At 46.9% G+C, this 20,631-nt stretch overlaps 1 protein-coding gene across 1 annotated transcript in view; it reads right to left on the minus strand.

Annotated features, from left to right (window-relative positions):
• Window positions 1-419: 419 nt before the first annotated feature.
• POLR2C (RNA polymerase II subunit C) overlaps window positions 420-20,631 on the minus strand; it is a 151,902-nt gene continuing 131,690 nt past the window's right edge. The window contains exons 8-9 of the mRNA XM_085639377.1: window positions 1,877-1,951; window positions 420-1,028 (exon numbers count right to left, since the gene is read on the minus strand). Coding sequence (XP_085495503.1) covers window positions 884-1,028; window positions 1,877-1,951 — 220 coding nt within the window. The 3' untranslated portion in view covers window positions 420-883. The remainder of the gene's footprint in view (window positions 1,029-1,876; window positions 1,952-20,631) is intronic.

Genomic DNA, 20,631 nt, shown 5'->3' on the forward strand with positions numbered 1-20,631 from the left:
GCAGGAAGCACGACGACGTCACGGGAGGTGCACCAAATGGTGGACGTCGACGCCCACCTGGGCTACAAAAAAAAAAAAAAAAAAAAAAACAAAGGAAAGACTACGAATCCGGACCCAACCACAAGATCGCGGAATAATGCACAGCATAGTGAATCCAGAAAGATTCACGCTGCAAAATAATGCATTCTTGGTTGATACTCGGGTTAACAGCTGGCATCGTGTTGCTTTATGATTTTTACGGTCAACTGCACACTACAAGACTTTGCTAATTAGATTATGCAGTTAAGTATAGTTAATGCAGCTAAACCACTGGTTGGATCTATGTACAGCGTATTCATTTGGTACGTCCTAAATAGCGATTTCAACAAATAATCTTTTTTAATTCCTTGGATTTTTTTTTTTAAAAAAACACACTTCTGTTTAAAGAAAAAACATGTAACTTTATTTTCAATATTAAATAAACAGAATGAAAATCCCAAACTCACAGGGACTCTTTATTTTTTTTTATTTTTTTAGAAAACTAGGATAAAATGTTATTCCTTGTATTACAAATGAACAAAATGTCCTGATGCGCATGAGAATAACACATGCAACCTAATTCTCGACAGAGACTCAGAGCCACTCCACCCAGCTGTCATGATCCCAACTATGGAGCAAAACACCTGCCTCTAAAGTGGAGATCTCCTTATTAGAATTGGGCCTCCCACACTATACTCTTATTTCTGACCATCCAAAGCTCAGGCTCTGAATCACATGATCGCCTGCATTTCTAGTGCCACGTTAAATACTGATTAACTTATGACTGGGTCTTGCCTGGGATAGGAGGGGGGTCTTTCTGAAGTAAGCTACGCACTCTCTACGGCTCCACTGGACCGGGTGTGGTTCAGTTAATGGTCAGTACGTCACTCTGGATTTCATGGCTCAGCTGTGTCTGGAGGTCACTCAGCTTCTTCTTAAGGCCCGACAGGCCTGACAGTACAATTGTTTCCGGCCGCAGCGATCCGCAGGACTCCACATTATAGTAAAATCTGAGGACAGAAACAGAAAGAATCAGCATCTGAAAACGAACAATCTGCGCCTGCCTTTCCTGGAAAGCGGAGATCCACCTGCTCCAGTGACTTCTAACCACCTCTCTGTACATTCCATTTACTAAGAACACTGGAGAGATCTAGATGTATGGTAGGAGCTTGACCAAGTTAGAGTAATACTCAGGATCACTGGATTGGAATGCAGAAAAACCTACAGCAAACACCAGAAATGGTGTCTTGGCAACAAACATTTCCAACACTGACATTAATCTAAACGAAGAACACATTCCTACTAAAATAAGTGCAGTGTTCCTGGAGTTCTTAATGATAGTAATGGTAGCACATGAATTCAATGGAGAAAGTCAAGGAAACCTGGCTAATCATGGACGCGACAAGGGCTCCAACCACAGCACGTACCAGAGATTCCCAATGGCATTTAACGTTTAATGCCCCATCCTTCAGGTACAACAGTGTAGGGATGTGCCAGAAACATGGACCGTTAAATACCCAAACTGTAACAACTGTAGCACGCAGTACAAGTCTGGTCTACACATTAACCTCATGAAAAAACGATAGTACAGCCCGTACATTTTGGGCGTTATCCACTTATGAAAGTTCTCTATCAGGGAGAAATAAACTCCAAATTAGTTTTACATGCATCCGTCAAAGGTCAGAATTAAAGGCATAGCCAATGAAGAATGCTACAGATCTGTAATACTCCAATGAATTCTGTTAAACGCAGCTCGGGTAGAAACTTCAACAGCAATTCGGTGATCGAAGAGCTCTTTTGAAAGTAAACATGTTTTCATCTATACAGCAAACCAGAATAACAGGCTCCGGCTATTTACCTCTCTGGCTTTCCGTTGGGATCATATGGGGCTTCAGCTTCATCCTCATCTATCTCAGAGTACTCACTCTTAGGCCTGGAAAATAATAATGGAGCAACATTTCAGACATCAAAGACCATTTCACAGATCGATGACCTCACTTCCATACTTTGCGGTCCCCACTGACTTATCATCCATGTAAGAATACAGTTCAAACTCAGCCGCGTAGTTTGTAAGGCAACAGACAACAATGTCTCATATCGGACTAATCCACTCTTCATCGAGAGACCTCAGAAGCCACAACACCCAATTTCTTTAACTTTCCAAATTCAGAACCTCCCTGGTACTGAATCAATTGTTTTAGAACTTTATTTTCTGGAGACTACTATACGCTATCTTAATTTTTCATGTGAAGAATCCCAATATCAGATGATCCTGGTTAGCATTATTTGGTTAGCTATATAAGAATATTAAATGAAATACAAGACACGTCTGGAAATTATACTTACTTTGAAAGAACATAAAACTCTGGAAAACTGAACTACAAGGGTTAATAAACTATGATGAAGAAACCACCGGATCTCAACTGAATGTCGCTTGCCTGAAGCAGATTCAGAAGAATCACTTGTCCAACACAAGATTTAACAAGTGATTTTTAAACCCCAATTAAAGAAATGGATCTCTGAAAACTAGTAACTTGAAAAAAGAGATACTGTTCTTAGATTCTGGTAGAAATAGGACGAGCCGTTGTACTTGAGGCACATAAATGTCCATAAAAGATTAATTGTGCAGTGGCCATCTTATCTTTCTGGCCTCACAGGAGAGGTATGGTTGCTAAACTAGAGATCTTGTTGTGTGTAGATTTAGATTCCGTATATAGGTTTCCCGATTTATGCCCTTGTATAGGTACAATTCATATTGCCCTTATTTAGGCATAGAAAATCCAGCCCTTATTTAGGCATTGTCCATGCTAACCAAATACAGGCATGGTCTCCTACATCCGTCCATCCACGTCACAATGAGTTCTTGGAAAACCAGACTCTTAAGCCTTTAGGAATTTCCCTTTTTCATGGATATTGATTTCTCCAAGAACTCATTTAGTATGCATGAACATCTATTCCTTAGGGGTTCACTCATGACGTTCCAATGCCCGACTTTTACGTCAATACAGGCATCCCTAAACACCTTCAAGGTATAAATATACCTGTACTTGCCCTGGCAAACCATGGTTCCAGTACGGTCCAGCTCGACTGCCTACTTGCGGTTCGCCACAGCAAGTTCGGAAGAAGATCGAGTAACAGCCTGAGGCACTGACCAGACGCTGTCATCCTCCTCGCAGAGAATCCAGCTCCAGTGTTTCTGACTCCCCTTGCGGGGTGTTAGATATCGAGTCTCGGAAAGAGATTCCAACCTCGCACATTCTAAAGTATGGAGCAAGACTAGAACCTAGAGAAACTTTTGGCAACTCTTGGCAAAACTATAGCTATAGCTAGCTATACTTTAGACAACAGCACTTACTTCTTACCTCGTACTACACTTAGGTTAGGTACACTGGGGTAGAACAATTTAGAAGCCTCAGATGAGTATCACATTTTAGCTTGTGTTATTTATGTATGTATTTTATGAATATATGTCATAGCTACAAACCATGCTATTGCAGTATTATTTCATCTTACTGCTAACTCTGTACATATTGTACTTCGCAGTCTTACGATTGTAGCAGTTCATATCTCTTGCACGAGAAATAAGACTGTTCAATAAAGCCTTTTTATTGAAACGCCCATCTCTCTATTTCTATGCAACTCTATAGAAACGAAGCATGCACGATTGACTGAGTGAAACTGTTATCTATGGTTTCCACGGTTCGGAGATTGTTCCGACTCTAAGGGAAACAAAGTTGTCATGTTTATGCGATTGTCAGAAACTAATCCCTTCTTGTTTATTCAAGAAGTTTCTAGTGACCTCTCAGTTAGCTGGCACACACAAGTAATTATGTTTAATGTACTCAATAGAGACATAGTGACCTCAGTCCTATGTCAAATCTATAGTGTATATTATTCCAATGCGCAGAGCCCATCAGGGATATAGGAACTACACTACATGGCGCCCAACGGTTTGGTAAGGCACTAATTGAACGCTAGATACTGAAGTAACTCAGTCGTGCTTTTCTCAGAGACCCTCTACTCATAATACTCCATAAGACGTCTGGAGTGGGTAGGGATAATATCCACCATAGCCGAGTAGGACGAAAATACTATGTATTAGCTGTTTGGTTTGTTCAACGTTGAAGGATAGTGTTCCAAAAATATTGTGCACCTTATCTTTGTACCCTTGAAACTTGCTCTGAAACTTTCATCAAACAATGTCCGAAAATGGCACAAACACCGATACTGGTGGAGCTGTACCCGATGAAATCGCAGCAGGTTTTGATTTTACAGGTTTTAATGAAACCGATGAAAATGCGAAAATCATCGCTCCAAATTTAAGGAGAGCCATCACTCTAAAACTTATAAAACATGGCCTAACATCAAGAGGTGGTAGAGCAGTTTTTGTGATAGAGGCACATGAATCTCACCAGACAGAGGTATTCTATTCATGGATAGTATTCCCAGAATCAAATCCAGTAACTAAAATGTTTCACTTCTACAAAGAAGATGATCCACCAGAGGAATATAGTCCTTTCGAAGATATTGAAATTCCACTCACATACCAGGAACATGATCTCTGGTTTAAAGGTTCCCTAAAACATTACAATCACATTACCAGGCTCGGTCCACTAGGTAGACCAGGAGCAACATGGCCGATTTTAGCCGGCTACACACCACATTGAAGAAATGACAGATGTAGAATTACTTGCTCAACTCAAAGAGTTGATCAAAATTTATAGACAATTGATTCAATATGTCATGAGGACTTTCACAGTCCAACCAATATTAGCCATACCAAGACAAATCTCTCACCAGGGGAATGCGCTAAAAAATCACTCCACAGACTTTACACGCAGTCATGGGTAAAATGCGAACTAAACAAGAACAAATTCCATTCTGGACAGCTCAAAAAATTACTCAAATCGAAGCAGTATTTCCTTATACTAGCCCTTATGAGAAACACAGAATTCTATCAATCTGTCTACCAATGGGGATCACACCACATCTGGAAGACTGCACCACTTGAGGCACAGTCTTTGCTGCTATCTACACAAAAACACATGGTGTTCCGTCTATGGCGGTAATACCAGATGTCCTGAAACAGATTCAAAACTAATACGGGGCAGGGCCTGCTCTGAATTTAGGAATGAAGTTACTTAAAAATTTCGACCAGGTCTCAACAATATTATTATCTAATATTAAAGGAGAAGCAGCATCAGTGGCAATCCGCCAGAAATTAAGGGAATTTGATGTAACAGAACAACCACAAGAACTAGCCAGAATAATTGAAAAATCCTATGAAGAATTAGGCAGAGACAGTTTGGGAGGGAAACCAGTTAAACCACAACTGTCTGAAAGTCCAGATAAGGTCTTTACTAAAAACACTCCTACCTCTCATAATAAGAAGTGGGAAAATAGCAAACAGCATTCCAAGAGAAGCGTTCTCATTCCAGAGGCAGGTCTCCTCAAAAGGAGCCCTCTGAAAGGAGGTACAACTTCAGGAATAGGGATAATTTGAGAAAACCTGACAGATATCAAGATACTGCTACACGTTCCTCTCGTACCTTTCAGATATCATCACAGACATCCGAAAGAAGAGGACGGTCAGAGAACAAAGAAGAACGCGTAAAGTCCAAAGACGATCAACACGTTCAGAAAAACAAACTAAAACCTCAATTCTCCAAAAAGAAGGTAGCAGGTCTGAAGATCAGACATGCAGAGGATTCTGAGAACACAACTCAAGAATGGAGAATGGGCTTAGACAATGTTGGACAGTGCAGCAGAAGTTACAGTAGCTCGCCAGAACCTGATGGGGCTTCTGGAGACAGTGGACTTGAGTGAGGACATTCAAGTTGAAACTGCAGACACCAGGGTTAGTTCTCTGCATAGGTTATATGAAATAACACTCCGGATGGAGGGAGACATACCAAGAAAAGTGAAAGCACTCTTTGGGAGCATCTTTCAAGGGGTTATGATATACTTCTAGCAGAACGGGACTGCCCACCAGAATCTGTCAGGGAGTGCCCTCATGTCGAAGACATCATTATGCCAGCCTTCTCCAACGATGTTCCAGTACACTTAAAGAACAAGTTACTTACCTTCGGTAACGATGTATCTGTAAGAAACATTAGTTAGTTAGATTCCTCACCTTAGAATATCCCCAGGCGTCAGACTGGATCCGGAAGATTTTTCGTCAGCAACACCCCTTGCGCGTCGCCTGCGGCTCCGCGTCCGTCGTCGGCGTCGTGCGCCGGGATGACGTTGTCGGAGTACTTAGACGCCGCCCTCGCGCGCTGACGTCAGTTCTTGTACATAGCCTTCCGCGCCAGGAACGCAGAGCCATGCAAAGACCGACACTGGTGCCAAAAATAAAATCTAGGGGCCTGAAAAGGATAACCTTAACCCTAGATGTCAGTTCGCAGAACGGGGAGGATGGGTGGGTCGGTGAGGAATCTAACTAACTAATGTTTCTTACAGATACATCGTTACCGAAGGTAAGTAACTTGTTCATCTGAAAGAAACACGTTAGTTAGATTCCTCACCTTAGAATAGATACCCAAGCAATACCATCCCCGGTGGTGGGTCTGCGAACCAAGATCACACCAGAAAGTCCTGGAGGACAGAACGGCCAAAGAAGCCATCCCTCCGGACTTGGCTGTCAAGGCAATAATGCCTGGCAAACGTGTGTAGCGAAGCCCACGTTGCCGCCTGACAGATGTCCTGCAAAGGGACACCCCGTCCCAAAGCAGTAGTAGCCGCTGTGGCCCGAGTAGAATGGGCGCGCAGCCCAACAGGAGGGTCCTTTTTAGCCAAGGAGTAACACATTTTGATGCACAAAACGACCCACCGAGAGATGGTCCGTTTGTGCACAGCTTTCCCCTTCTTAGCACCCACGTATCCAACGAAAAGTTGGTCGTCCACCCGGAACTGCTTTGTGCGGTCCAAATAAAAGGAGAGCGCACGTTTTGGGTCCAGACGGTGGAGCCTCTCTTCCTCTTTGGAAGGATGCGGAGGCGGAAAGAAGGTGGGCAAGGTGACAGACTGCCCAAGATGAAATGGAGTCACCACTTTCGGAAGAAAGGAGGGACGAGGCCGAAGGACAACCTTGTCCGGATGAACAGAGAGAAAAGGAGGTTTTGAAGATAAAGCCTGGAGCTCACTCACCCGTCTAGCCGAGGTGATGGTTACCAGAAAAGCAGTCTTAAGCGTCAGCAGACGAAGAGGACAATTATGAAGAGGCTCAAAGGGAGCACACATGAGAAATGTGAGAACAAGATTCAAGTCCCACTGAGGCATTACAAAAGGGACAGGAGGGAACGTGTGAGTAATGCCCTTTAGAAAGCGTGTAACTACAGGGGACTTGAAAAGAGAAGGCTGATCAGGAAGCCGCAAGAAGGCAGAGATGGCAGCAAGATAACCTTTCAGGGTGCCCAGGGCAGAGCCCTGCCGGGCCAAAGAAAGAAGAAAGAGGAGGACCTCAGAAAGAGGGGCGGAAAGGGGATCCACAGCCTCTGCTGTGCACCATGCCACAAATTTGTTCCACCGGCAGGCGTATACCGTCTTTGTGGAGGGACGCCTGGCTGCCAGAATGATATCACAGACTTCAGGAGGCAAGTCAAATGGCATCAACTGCCGCCGCTCAATCTCCACGCATGGAGGTGGAGGCTGGACAGGTTCGGGTGTAGGACCGTCCCCTGCTGCTGCGACAGAAGATCCTCCCGAAGGGGCAGACGTATCGGAGGATCGGTCAACATACTGAGTAGCTCGGGATACCAGTACCTTCGTGCCCAATCCGGAGCCACCAAGATGACTTGGGCCCGGTCGTGCCTGATCTTCTTCAGCACTCTGGGCAGAAGTGGTATAGGCGGAAAGGCGTACAACAGACCGCAACTCCGCTCGCGACGAAAAGCGCCGCCGAGCGAGTGCCGCCTTGGAAATTCCAACGCGCAGAACTGCTGACATTGCGCGTTCTCTTCGGTGGCGAATAGATCTAACCAAGGCTCTTCCCACTGCTGAAAGAGACCTTACGCCACTTCGGAGTTCAGACGCCATTCGTGATCCATCATGCACCGGCGGCTGAGTTCGTCTGCTCTGGCGTTCAGAGAGCCCGCCAGATGTTGAACCACTAGGGTGACGCCCTGGTGTTCCAGCCATGTCCAGAGGCGCAGAGCCTCCTGACAAAGGGTCCACGACCCCACCCCGCCCTGTTTGTTGCAATACCACATGGCGGTGGTGTTGTCCGTGAACACCTGCACGACACTTCCTCCAACAGGTTGATGTGGAGACGAGACTCCGCCGGAGACCAGAGGCCTCTGATCTCTGCCGCTCCCATATGGCCACCCCATCCCAGGACGGACGCATCCGTCACTACGACATGCTCCGGTTAGGGAAGGGAGAGGCTTCTGCCCATGACCCAATCGCGGTCCGTGAGCTACCACTGCAACTGCTGTGCAGTGCCCTCCGAGATCAAGACATGGTCGGACAGGTTGCCGTGATGCTGGGCCCACTGAAACTTCAGGTCCCACTGCAGAGCCCGCATGCGCCGCCTGGCGTGATGCACTAGTAGGATGCAGGAGGCCATCAGCCCCAGAAGCCGCAACACTAGCCTGACCGAAACCCAGGATAGAGGCCGAAAGATGGGAATCAGGGCCTGTATATCCCGGACCTGCTGTTCTGGTGGATAGACCCGGAACTGCGCCGAATCGAGAACCGCTCCGATGAAAAGGAGCTTCTGAGAGGGACTCAGGTGTGACTTCGGCACGTTGATGGAAAACCCCAGCAAATGCAGGAGATCCGCCATAGTCTGGAGGTGGGAGACTACTGCCTGGGGCGAGCCCGCCTTCAACAACCAGTCGTCGAGATAGGGGAAGACTGGAACCCCTGATCTGCGCAGATGAGCTGCGACCACCGCCATCACTTTCGTGAACACCCGAGGGGCACTGGTGAGGCCGAAGGGGAGCACGGTAAACTGAAAGTGCTCTTGGCCCACCGTGAACCGCAGATAACGCCGGTGGGCCGGCAGGACGGGGATGTGGAAATATGCGTCCTGCAAGTCCAACGCTACCATCCAGTCTCCGGGGTCTAGGGCAGCTAGAACCTGAGCCAAAGTCAACATCTTGAACCTTTCCTTCCGGAGGAAGGCATTGACGTTCCGGAGGTCCAAGATAGGGCGTAGGCCCCCTTTGCCCTTCTTGGGAACCAGAAAGTAGTGGGAATAACAACCACGACCTACTTCTGGACTCGGAACGCGCTCGACGGCCCCCTTGGCCAAGAGGGCCGAAACTTCCTTGTGGAGAAGATTCAAATGATCCCCCGAGATACGGTGGTGCTGCGGTAGCATGGCTGGAGGGGTCGTCTCGAAGGGGAGGGAGTAGCCCCTTCGGACGATTTGCAGCACCCACCTGTCCGATGTGATGGACCGCCAGTGGAGCAGGTGATGGCGAACTCTGCCGCCCACTGGCGTGGAATGGGCCTGAAAGCTCGGACTAGGAAGGCTTTGAGGCGGATGCTGCCGGGGTGGATGTGGGCTGACCTAGTCGTCCTCCAGAACCGCCTCGGCGGAAACCACGTCCGCGACCGCGCGCAGGTTGGTTCTGCGGCTGGTGGCTAGGCGGACGTGAGGAGGCACCCCTTCCTTGGCCACAAAAGGGGTGAAAGGCGGAAGATTGCGACCGCGGGGCCGAGAGGCCCAAGGACTTGGCCTTAGCCCGGGAGTCCTTAAAGCGGTTCAGCGCACTATCCGCTTTCTCGCCAAACAGGCGAGTGCCATCAAACGGCATGTCCATGAGAGTGCTCTGGACATCGCCCGAAAATGACGAGGACCGCAGCCAGGCGTGACGTCTAAGCGCCACTGTGGTAGAAATGGCCCTACCCAGCGAGTCCGTGGTGTCAAGCCCACAACGTATAGCATGTCGCGCGGCATCCCTCCCATCGGCCATAGCCTGGGTAAGTCGTGTCCGGACCTCCTTCGGACACAGGGGCAGCGCGTCCTCCACCGCATCCCACAGAGAGTGGGAATAACGGTCCAAGAGACAAGCGGTGTTCAAGGACCGCAGTCCCAAACTAAGGGAAGAGAACAGCTTCTTGCCAAACTGTTCTAGTCTCTTGGAATCCCAGTCCGGCGGGGCGGTCGGGAAAGAGGATTACCAGGCTCTCAGGGGTAGGGTGTTGGGACAGAAAACTGGGGTCGCCCGGAGCAGGGCGGTGGCGCCTGGCGACGTTCCTGTCCACAGGGGGAACTGTGGAGGGCTTGGACCAGGTGCCCTGCAGAACGTCAATGAGGGCCTCATTGAATTGCAGCAGAGGCTCAGTGGAGCTTGCTGCAGACTGAAGCACCTCAGTAAGGACGTTAGTCCTCACAGCCACGGCAGGCAGCTCGAGCCCAAGGGCTGCGGCCGCCTTGCGCAGCACCACAGAGAAAGCAGCGCCCTCCTCCGAAGCCACAGTCGGAGGAGAGACAAATCCAGTGTCTGGAGAGGTATCCAGGCCACTGGCCTCCCCCAGTTCATCTGCCCAGTCCTGGGACAGTTGAGCCTGAGCGGCCATAGGATCCTCGGATCCCTCCCAGTTGTCCCCATCATCCGACTCCTGGTATAGAGGAGAAAGTAACGGAGCCGGGCGGTAGACATAATGTGTCTCTAGCGGCGCCGATCTCGGCGTCCATCGACGCCGGACCGGCGCCGGACCCGGAGTGGGACTGAACTGGGGTACGACGTCGAGCGGAGTCGACGTCGGCGTCGGGGGTGGTACCGGTGTCGACGCCGGCGGAGGAGGGGTGACGAGGTTGACCGGCGTCGACGGGGACTCGAGAACGGGTCCCTCGGGCGCTTGCGGCGTCGAGGCCGGAGCCGTCAACGGCGCCGGAGCCACCGGCAGGCAAGGCAGCCCAGTCGGGTCCGCGGGGCCCGAAGGCGCACCAGCGGGCGCCGACGGCGGAGCCAGGTTCCTCATGGCCGAGAGGAAGGCACTGACTTCCGCCGGCGTCGCGTTAGTCCCAGGGACCGGAGGGTATGGGGACGGGCGCGGCGCCTGCGGCTCCGCCGGAGCAGCGGGGGTGGAACCACCCTGACCCTCGCCCGAGTCACGCGACCGGCGAGGGGAGTCCGAAGAGCGATGTCGCCTCTTGGACTTCTTGGAATGCTTCGACTTACCCGAAGACTTGGATCCCGACGACCGATGGTGACGTCGGCTGCGGCTCCGCGACCGATCCTTGGACCTCCTCCTGGACCGGGATTGAGAGGCGCGCGGAGCCGAGTGGCGAATCTCGAGAAGCTTACGGGACCGCTCCCGTCTAGCCTTCGAGGTCAGGGCCTTGCAGTCCGAATACGACTCCGCGTCGTGATCGAGGCCCAAGCAGTAAAGGCACCGGCGGTGATGGTCCGTAACCGACATCAATCGATTACAGTCCGTACAGGCTTTAAACCCAGGCATCCTACCGGCACCGGTGTCGAGACACGATCAAAAAGGATCAAAAAAGTTAGTCAAAAATTGACTAAAGGGGTAGCTCTCCCGGATCTGCGCTTACTGGCGCGGAAAAAAGAAGAACTGACGTCAGCGCGCGAGGGCGGCGTCTAAGTACTCCGACGACGTCATCCCGGCGCACGACACCGACGACGGACGCGGAGCCGCAGACGACGCCTAGCGACGCGCAAGGGGTATTGCTGACGAAAAATCTTCCGGATCCAGTCTGACGCCTGGGGATATTCTAAGGTGAGGAATCTAACTAACGTGTTTCTTTCAGATATATACTTATGCCAGGAAATGGGCAATGGCCCAAGCCCCCGCATTATACAAGAATCATGTAGGATGGGATGAGGACTCACCTCACCACAAAATCCAGTTAAAAAAATCAACCAACTGCACAAAGGCAGTATCCAATTAAGTAAGAAGCTAAAAAACAGGTCAGGGAGATCTTAGATCAACTTGAATACCAGGGGGTGATTGAAACATGCACCTCATCAATGAACAATCCTTTGTTTCCTGTCTCCAAACCAGACAATAGATATCGTCTAGTTTTGGATTACAGACACCTGAACTCATGTTGTAAAACATTTGCAGTGCAAATGCACACAGTACAGCATTAATGAATAACATTGTGCATAAAAAGTACAAAATCACATTAGACATTTCAAATGGTTTCTTTTGTCAAAATATTGCGCCTGAAAGCAGATATTTGACAGCTTTCTCAATAATGGGGACACAGAGTCAATTTTGTCGACTCCCACAGGGGTTCAAAAACAGCCTGGGATTATTCTCAGCAAGAGTAACAGTTACTACAAATTTATGATGACGAGGCATTGTCATATGTCAACGATATATATCTGACAGACGATGACCTGGACAGGCACTTGAACAGGGTGAACACCATTATATTGGGCTTCGCCTCTGAGGGTTACAAATTCAACTTTAAAAAGTCCCGAATTGCCCATCTCAACGTCCTTTTTCTGGGATATAAACTTTCAAGTGAAGGCAAAAGCCTGGCAGCCAACTTTTTAGAAAAGTGTGCACTGCCCCAACCTCCAAAAACACTGAAAAACTTAGTCGATTCTAGGTTTCCTGAATTATGAAGAACTTACATTCTAAACTATGCAAAGAGGGTTAAACCTCTCTATGAATTAATCAAACCTGATTTCAAAACCACAACATGGACACAAGAACATAAATAAATTCTGCGTTCACTTCAAACAGACATGTTAGCAACAAAACACTTGCTAACAAGCGTAAACTTATGCAACTTAGTGATCCGAATCAATCCGGGTCAATGCGGATTCTCTTACTTAACTTTTAACAAAGGTGAAAAAGTACCAATTGCATACAAATCACATTTGTATACGCAAGCAGAAATGAAATTTACATCGACAGAACAAAATCTGACAGCAGTTCAAACCGCTGTAGCAAAAGAAAGAGCCCTAGCACAGGGGAAACGCATTATGGTCGTGACTCCTGTACCAGCCTTAGAGGCAGTTACTAAAGCTAGCATTCCGAATGCAAAAGCTTTACATCCAAGATGGATACAATGGGTTAATTCTCTTGCTGCAACTGATGTTGAATATGTTTTTGATCCTCATTTGAAAACACAAGCATTCCTGCCTACTGAAATTGTACCGCTTGATCAGTACGAATTTATAATTTATACTGACGGACCTGCACAACCCGCTACGGGGAGTAAACAAGCTTACAGTGCAGCATGCGCGATCATTAAAGGTCGTATGCGTGATGGCAAGTTCAGACCAATGGTCACAAAAACGCAATCTCTAGGAGATTGTACAGCTCAGCGAGCTGAACTACAAGCATTTAAAATGGCACTTGAAAATTAGGATCGCCAATTCCCCACACTCATAGTGTGCGATTCTTTTTATTGTGTTCAATCTTACAATTAATATTTACAGAACTGCCTTCAAAATGGTTTCAAAGATGCAAAAGGTGGCACAATCAAGCATAAAACGCTTTGGGAACAAGTAGTTCAGTTGCGAAACAGACTACAAAACACTCACTGATACACACGCCGAGTCATCAACGTGATGGCGTTCACGTTGAAGGGAATTCATTGGCTGATGAAGCCGCGAAAGGGGCTGTGCAAGCGGCTTCCGTAGCTGCAATCACTCGTTCAAAAATGAAAATAAGACAGTGAAATAATGCTGGCTGTCAATGCTTCAAGCAAAGGCAGCGGTGCAGCGTTACCTAAAAAATGCCAACTCATATATAATTGATGCGAACAGCGTTCCGTTTGCTCGAATCCCTGGAGTGGGGGACAGAGTGATTCCAAACATGGAGCAATGAGCAGCTTTGATTTACGAAGCACATCTGGGAGAGGGTCTGACACTTCAGGGGATCTCTAAAACAATTTTAGAGCTAATAGAGATGTACTGGTGACCAGGAATTAATACACTGATTCAGATATTCATCAATAACTGCATTGACTGTAATAGAGATCGCAGTACAGAACGCCACCAGATACCTGACTACAACTTAGCCAGCCCAGTTCAGACACCATTATTAGACAGCATTAGACTATCTACGTGCAGGCGTCCTCTCGGACAAATGCAATCCCACAAACACTAATTCAAGGATCCTATGGATGTGGCCTCAGCGCTCGGCTGACGCTCGAACTGTTATAAAAGATTTGCGAGTCTTTCTCGGCACATACGCAATTGGCACACTAAATTCTGACCAGGGTCCTGCGTTTAGCTCTCGGGCTTACAAAGAGGCCATGGCCAGTTTGGGCGTAGCATTGCGGTATTCTTCTCCATTCTATCCTGAGGGAAATTCTGTTGTGGAAAGAAAAAAACAGGACATAAAGCAGTCTATAACAGCTAGGGTATTAGGTTTGGGTGATGGGTGGGTCAAACATGTTTATGGGGTCCAACGCGCACTTAACTTGCCAAGAAGTTCTCTAGGGGGTGTCACTCCATACGAAGTTCTATTTGGAACTAGAATGTTGGTACCGGACCTTGATATGCAAGGCACAGTGATGGAAAATAAGAAATTTGATATCAAAGACCGTTTAGCTGTTTTACAGGACTTAAACGAACTGAGAACAAAACAAAGCAACGTGATCCTGAAGCCAACCATCACTGAGGAAAAACCGGCCGTCCCAGCAAGGCCTGTCTGGATCCCAAAGCTTGGTGATCTAGTCAGAGAAAAGATCACGGATAAGAAGGAATTTGGGCCTTCTTGCAGACAACCAGTACCTGTCCTAGCAATCCACAGATCAAGAACAGTACTTTTGCCGCACCTTGCTGGTAAAAAAGAGAAAAGATTTGTGTCCATCGACCTGATCAAACCACACTATGCGGCCGATACTAAGCAGTAGGCCAAGTGGACTCCGCCAATGTAGCAGACGCACTCCTCTAGCTACAATCATCACCTTTGAAGATTCTGCAGTGAAAAATAAAGGACTAAGCAGCAATGCCATGGAACTTATACCTCTTGAGACCCAAATGACAGTTCGTCCAGATACACATGTCTACAACGAAGTAACAAGTGATCAACTGGTTCCAGCGATTTCAACAAATCCTGATGCAATTCAAACCAGTGACAGGACTGCTTCTGGTTATTTCATGAACTTTCATACGTTTTCTGAGGATCCCAGTGAACCTGAAACGACGCCAGCACAAAGAACAAGTGTTAGACCTGTCAGCCCTTTGGGTGGTCCCTCCTCATCATTATTTATTTTGTCCCACTTTTGCCTCAAACCCTGTTTGAATTTTTCCTTTTTGGGAACCACCAGACTTTTTCGTGTTGCTACAGATTCAGGGAGCCATTTTAGCTACCCCTGAAACTTCTGTCTGAGGGCCTGAAGCACAAAATGGTGGCCACCTGTGACATCACCAGCATCCACTGGAACCTACCAGCACCTTCCAGAAGATTCCAGAACTCTGTGACAGTTGGAGGCGGTTTAGAATGTTGGGAGGTTAAGACAGAGTGTTGGCAGTTGGAGCTGGCAGTTGGCACCTGACTGGTGAAGAGTGAGCAGCAGAAACTTGAAGGAGGAAGGAGTGAAGCAGCAGGGGTGGAAACTTGTGCCTGGAGTGGGGTCCATAAACCCACCCTTGATACTAGTCCCTACTGATGGATCCCAGCCTGTAGCCCTGTGTGGGAAGAAGACAGAAAAACTCATCCTAAGGACCTGGACAGCAGGAACAGGCCTTAGAAGCAGAAAATAGCAAGATCCTGACCTGGAAACTGGTTTCCCTGGAGTCCGGCGTCGAGTAGCCTGAGACCTGGAGCCCGAGGTGGAGAAGCGGCGCTGACTGAGGAAGCAGACGTCGTACCCGGAGCCGCCTGAGGTCGTGAGAGGGCGCCGACAGAGGTCGTGAGGAATACCAGAGGTCGAGGAGGAAGTGAACCGAGGTCGAGCGAGCGGCGTCATCGGAGGAGTGAAGTCCGCCCTCCGGAGTCGTCGGAGACCGAGGTGAAGTGTACCGGAGGTCGGGAGTGAGGATCGCACTCCGGAGTCGCCCGGAACCTGAGAGGAGGAGCACCGGAGGTCGGGGGTGAGGATCGCACCCCGGAGTCGCCGGAAGTCGACATCGAGGCCAGGCCGGCCGACGTCATCGAAGCCGAGAGCGCCATCGGACCGGAGCCGCCCGAAGTCGACATCGAGTAGAGACTGCCCGACGCCGTCGAATCGGAGGTCGAGATCGAACCGAGGCCGCCGACATCGGACCGGAACCGCCTACCGGCGTCGTCAAAGAACTGACATCGTGCCGAGGCCGCCGAGATCGAACCGGAACCGCCTCACGGCATCGACACGACTCCAGCGGCGTCGGAACATCAGAAAAAGGGCAGTAAGTGGAGTAGAGGGCGCCTAAGGCCCTGTGGAGACCTGAGAGACTGCTCTAAGGGGCTAGGGAGGTGCTGAAACCAACCTGACTGTGCCAGGGGTGAACTGGGACTAACCTAGAGAGGTTGTGTGGAGAGAGAAAGCCAGGGCACTGGTATTCCCCCCTTGATCTACCTCAGTTTAGGCCTCAGCCTTGTCCCAGCCAGGGAGTAGATCCCCTCAAGCCTTCCACAACCCTACAAGCTGTGCCTGGGCCAAATCAGCCCTTAAGAATTGAAAAGTGATCTGATTACATGAGTGTTGCTGTATACTTTTAATTATTTATTGGGGGCACTGTATTTATTGAGTTTTAACTATTTATTGCTTCACTACATTTATTGGTCCACAGGACTTGTTGGTGTACAATATTTATTGGTACAGTATTTATTGCCTCAAAATATTTAATTGCCTGTATTACCTGCACTTATATTTATGTCCCTTGTATTTATGATCAGCCCTATTTATTGAATCTTCAGATAATATTTATTTGACCTGCACTATTTAAAATTTGTATATTGTGATTGACTTATTTATTTTCCCAATCAGCAACTAAGAGAAAAAGATAAAGAAAGATATTTTCATAATTTTTACGGTGTAGAGTCGTTTTTGGAACGGATGCACGCATGGTTATTGTATGGGTATATTGTATGCTTAGCACGGTGCCTGTTTCCTGACCACTCGAGCCAAGCTACCACAGTGTGTTCGGGGAGTCCACCACCACCCTGCGGAGTGGGAGTGGGCTGTTTCCAACAACAAGCAACACACTTTTTTCATCTCCTGAAATAGACTTATCTGGTTTCACCATGGATTGAACTATGGATGGTTTAATGAATATTCTTCTTTATACTTTGGTTAGCTCTGGTATTAACTCTGGGTATGCTGATAAATGGAAGATATATTCCAATGGACACAGCAAGTCAAAGAGTGAACTTACTTCTCCAGCCACACTAATCATCCCATCGTGAAACAAGAGACTTGTCAGCAGTGAACATCACAGCCGTTCCTATACATGATGGTATAGTTTGGGACCAAACTGAATATGACATTTTTGGCCCGTCGGAGCTTTTGAAGATTCCACATTTATTTAAGATTTCATTAAGTGACTTTATTACCTCTAGTACCTTTTCTGATGATTGGGATTTCGAGACTGTTAATAACATGATGTCTGATCTAGAGATGTCTACTGTATTCACAAATCATTAATATTTAGAAGGTTCATCAGACTATGAACAAATGTATTGTTATAACCACTATGGTCATCATTTCTTGCATAAATCTGCGACACCTAGAAATGTATTTATGTATAACCAATGGGAAAATTGCCCTACACCTCCAAAGGGTAGTTCAAAAACTTTTGCAATGAAGTTTCCATATTTTTCAGGGTTCAATTTGTCTAATCCAGAAACGTTTTACTTTAAAAATGTGAACAAGACCGGAACTAAAAATATGTTAACCATTACAAAACAGATTTATTCTGCAGCCTTTATTGCCCAACTGTCTAGACAAGGTTTCGACTTTTGGAAAGACAACATTGAGACAAAATCTGTCTGGGGTACAAAAGATTGGCAAGTGCAGGGGGTAGAAACTTTGTTTAGAGCCTGTATCATCCCTGAGCAAATTATGTTTTTGAATGACACTGTCCAACAAACGTCTTGCCTTGGGTTAGCCAAGATCAAAGACATGAACACACCGACCATACCTATACCTGCCAGCAATAGCACTACACGGGGAGGTCGACGTACATAATATTTTGCATCACAACAGATCAGATCCAGAATGGAAAAAATGGTTGCTCTGGCCCACAGACACGAATAACTGTCAAGATCGATTCCTGAACAAAACACAGGGTTTCACTATCAATAGGCCAGACCCACGCTATGTTCAAAGACAGCATCCAGGGGTAGTAACAATATACAGTGTAGGGAATCTTTGCCTTGACTGGCTACAGAAAGCTACACTGAAGGATGTACAACAACACTTAACTTTACTTCAAGAAGGCGCAGACCTTAGGGAATTCTTGCTAGGACCAAGAAAACAGCGTCAAAAAAGTTTCATATATGCCGGTACCTACGCTGCTTATAATGAAGCATGGAAGGTTACCCAAGCAGAGACTGCAGAACGAATACGGGAAATTGACCGTATTAATTTAGAGAAAACTCACTCTGTAGTAGAATCTAGTCATTGGACAGCATTGTGTCTTCTGTCATAGACTTCATGGAACAAGACTTGGTCATGTTGCAACATGGTCAGTCTCAGCTACGTTCTATCATGTTATTGGGCTGGACGCTACAAAACTTGCGTGCAGGCTATGTGCCTTGGCGTCTAATCAACCCTACGTCACTGTTTTCAGAATTCAATCTCACTGATAAACAGATGAGCGCATCGTCCAAATTTTGGGTTTACCTCGTCTATGAGAATTAAACACCACATGGTTTCTGTCATTCAGACCAATCTGGCAAGATTGCATCTTACCTGTTCTACGCTGCCTGCTCTGCGGTGAAGAATGCGTGCTAGACATCTGTCTAACACTCCCATCAGTCATGCCTACGGATATCAATACTCTGCTGGACCCGGTTACGGCCCATGCTCTGTGTTGTCCCCAGCGGCTACCAATCCTGATGACGGCATTCATTGAGATTTCACAGACGCAAATTGCTACTGCTGAGGTACGATATGAGATATCAGGCATGCAGGTAACATCAGATTCGAACATTGCTGATTCAACCAATGCTGAAGGCGATAGTTCACATCTATGTACAGTTAATCTTCTAAACGAGGTATTCCAACTTTCACCTACACGGTAGACGACTTTTTGTCTACAGAATTAGAAGATTATGTTTTCTCCAGGCCCACACACTGACTTTTGATTCAGGCAAACAGCGTTCCGAAGAGACTCTGAATTTGGCCTTCATTCTTTTCAGACAAGGGAATAACTTTGGAACTTTTTCCTTTGATTAATTTTTTTTCTCCAAATTTGTATTTTTCTCATTTTTGGCACAGTAATCTGCTTATAGTAGAACATTCATAGAGAACAGAATTCTTTGAAAATCTTCCAGGGACATTATGCCACCTTGTCATAAACAACAATTGATTTACGTAACCTGATATTAAATGGTTTCGGCCCTTTTTCTTCTGTATCAACAAGCCATTTAATTATGTGTATATATTTATGGTTCACTCATTTCGCATTCCAATGTGGCCTTATGCTTTTAGTATGTACAGCACCTAAATGCATAGCAATGGTTTTGTAATGCATTTAGGACATACGTTTTTGGATATATTTTAGCATGTTTTAGATAATCATGCGATACTCTCTTTTAGACATGTTTAGGATTTAGTAATGTTGTTCATACGAAACTGGAGTGGGTGTTGTGTGTAGATTTGGATTCCGTATATAGGTTTCCCGATTTATGCCCTTATATAGGTACAATTCATATTGCCCTTATTTAGGCATAGAAAATCCAGCCCTTATTTAGGCATTGTCCATGCTAACCAAATACAGGCATGGTCTCCTACATCCGTCCATCCACGTCACAACGAGTTCTTGGAAAACCAGACTCTTAAGCCTTTAGGCATTTCACTTGCTTGGATATTGATTTCTCCAAGAACTCATTTAGTATGCATGAACATCTATTCCTTAGGGGTTCATTCATGACGTTCCGATACCTGACTTTTACGTCAATACAGGCATTCCTAAACGCTTTCAAGGTATAGATATACCTGCACTTGCCCTGGCAAGCCACGGTTCCGGTACGGTCCAGCTCAACTGCCTACTTGCGGTTCGCCACGGCAAGTTCGGAAGAAGATCGAGTAACAGCCTGAGGCACTGACCAGACGCTGTCATCCTCCTCGCAGAGAATCCAGCTCCAGTGTTTCTGACTCCCCTTGCGGGGTGTTAGATATCGAGTCTCGGAAAGAGATTCCAACCTCGCACATTCTAAGGTATGGAGCAAGACTAGAACCTAGAGAAACTTTTGGCAACTCTTGGCAAAACTATAGCTATAGCTAGCTATACTTTAGACAACAGCACTTACTTCTTACCTCGTACTACACTTAGGTTAGGTAGGTGGGGTAGAAAAATTTAGAAGCATCAGATGAGTATCACATTTTAGCTTGTGTTATTTATGTATGTATTTTATAAATATATGTCATAGCTACAAACCATGCTATTGCAGTATTATTTTATCTTACTGCTAACTCTGTACATATTGTACTTCGCAGCCTGTCTTACGATTGTAGCAGTTCATATCTCTTGCACGAGAAATAAGACTGTTCAATAAACCCTTTTTATTGAAACGCCCATC

This window comes from Triturus cristatus, chromosome 12 (assembly GCF_964204655.1).
Source record: "Triturus cristatus chromosome 12, aTriCri1.1, whole genome shotgun sequence".
NCBI lineage: Eukaryota > Metazoa > Chordata > Amphibia > Caudata > Salamandridae > Triturus > Triturus cristatus.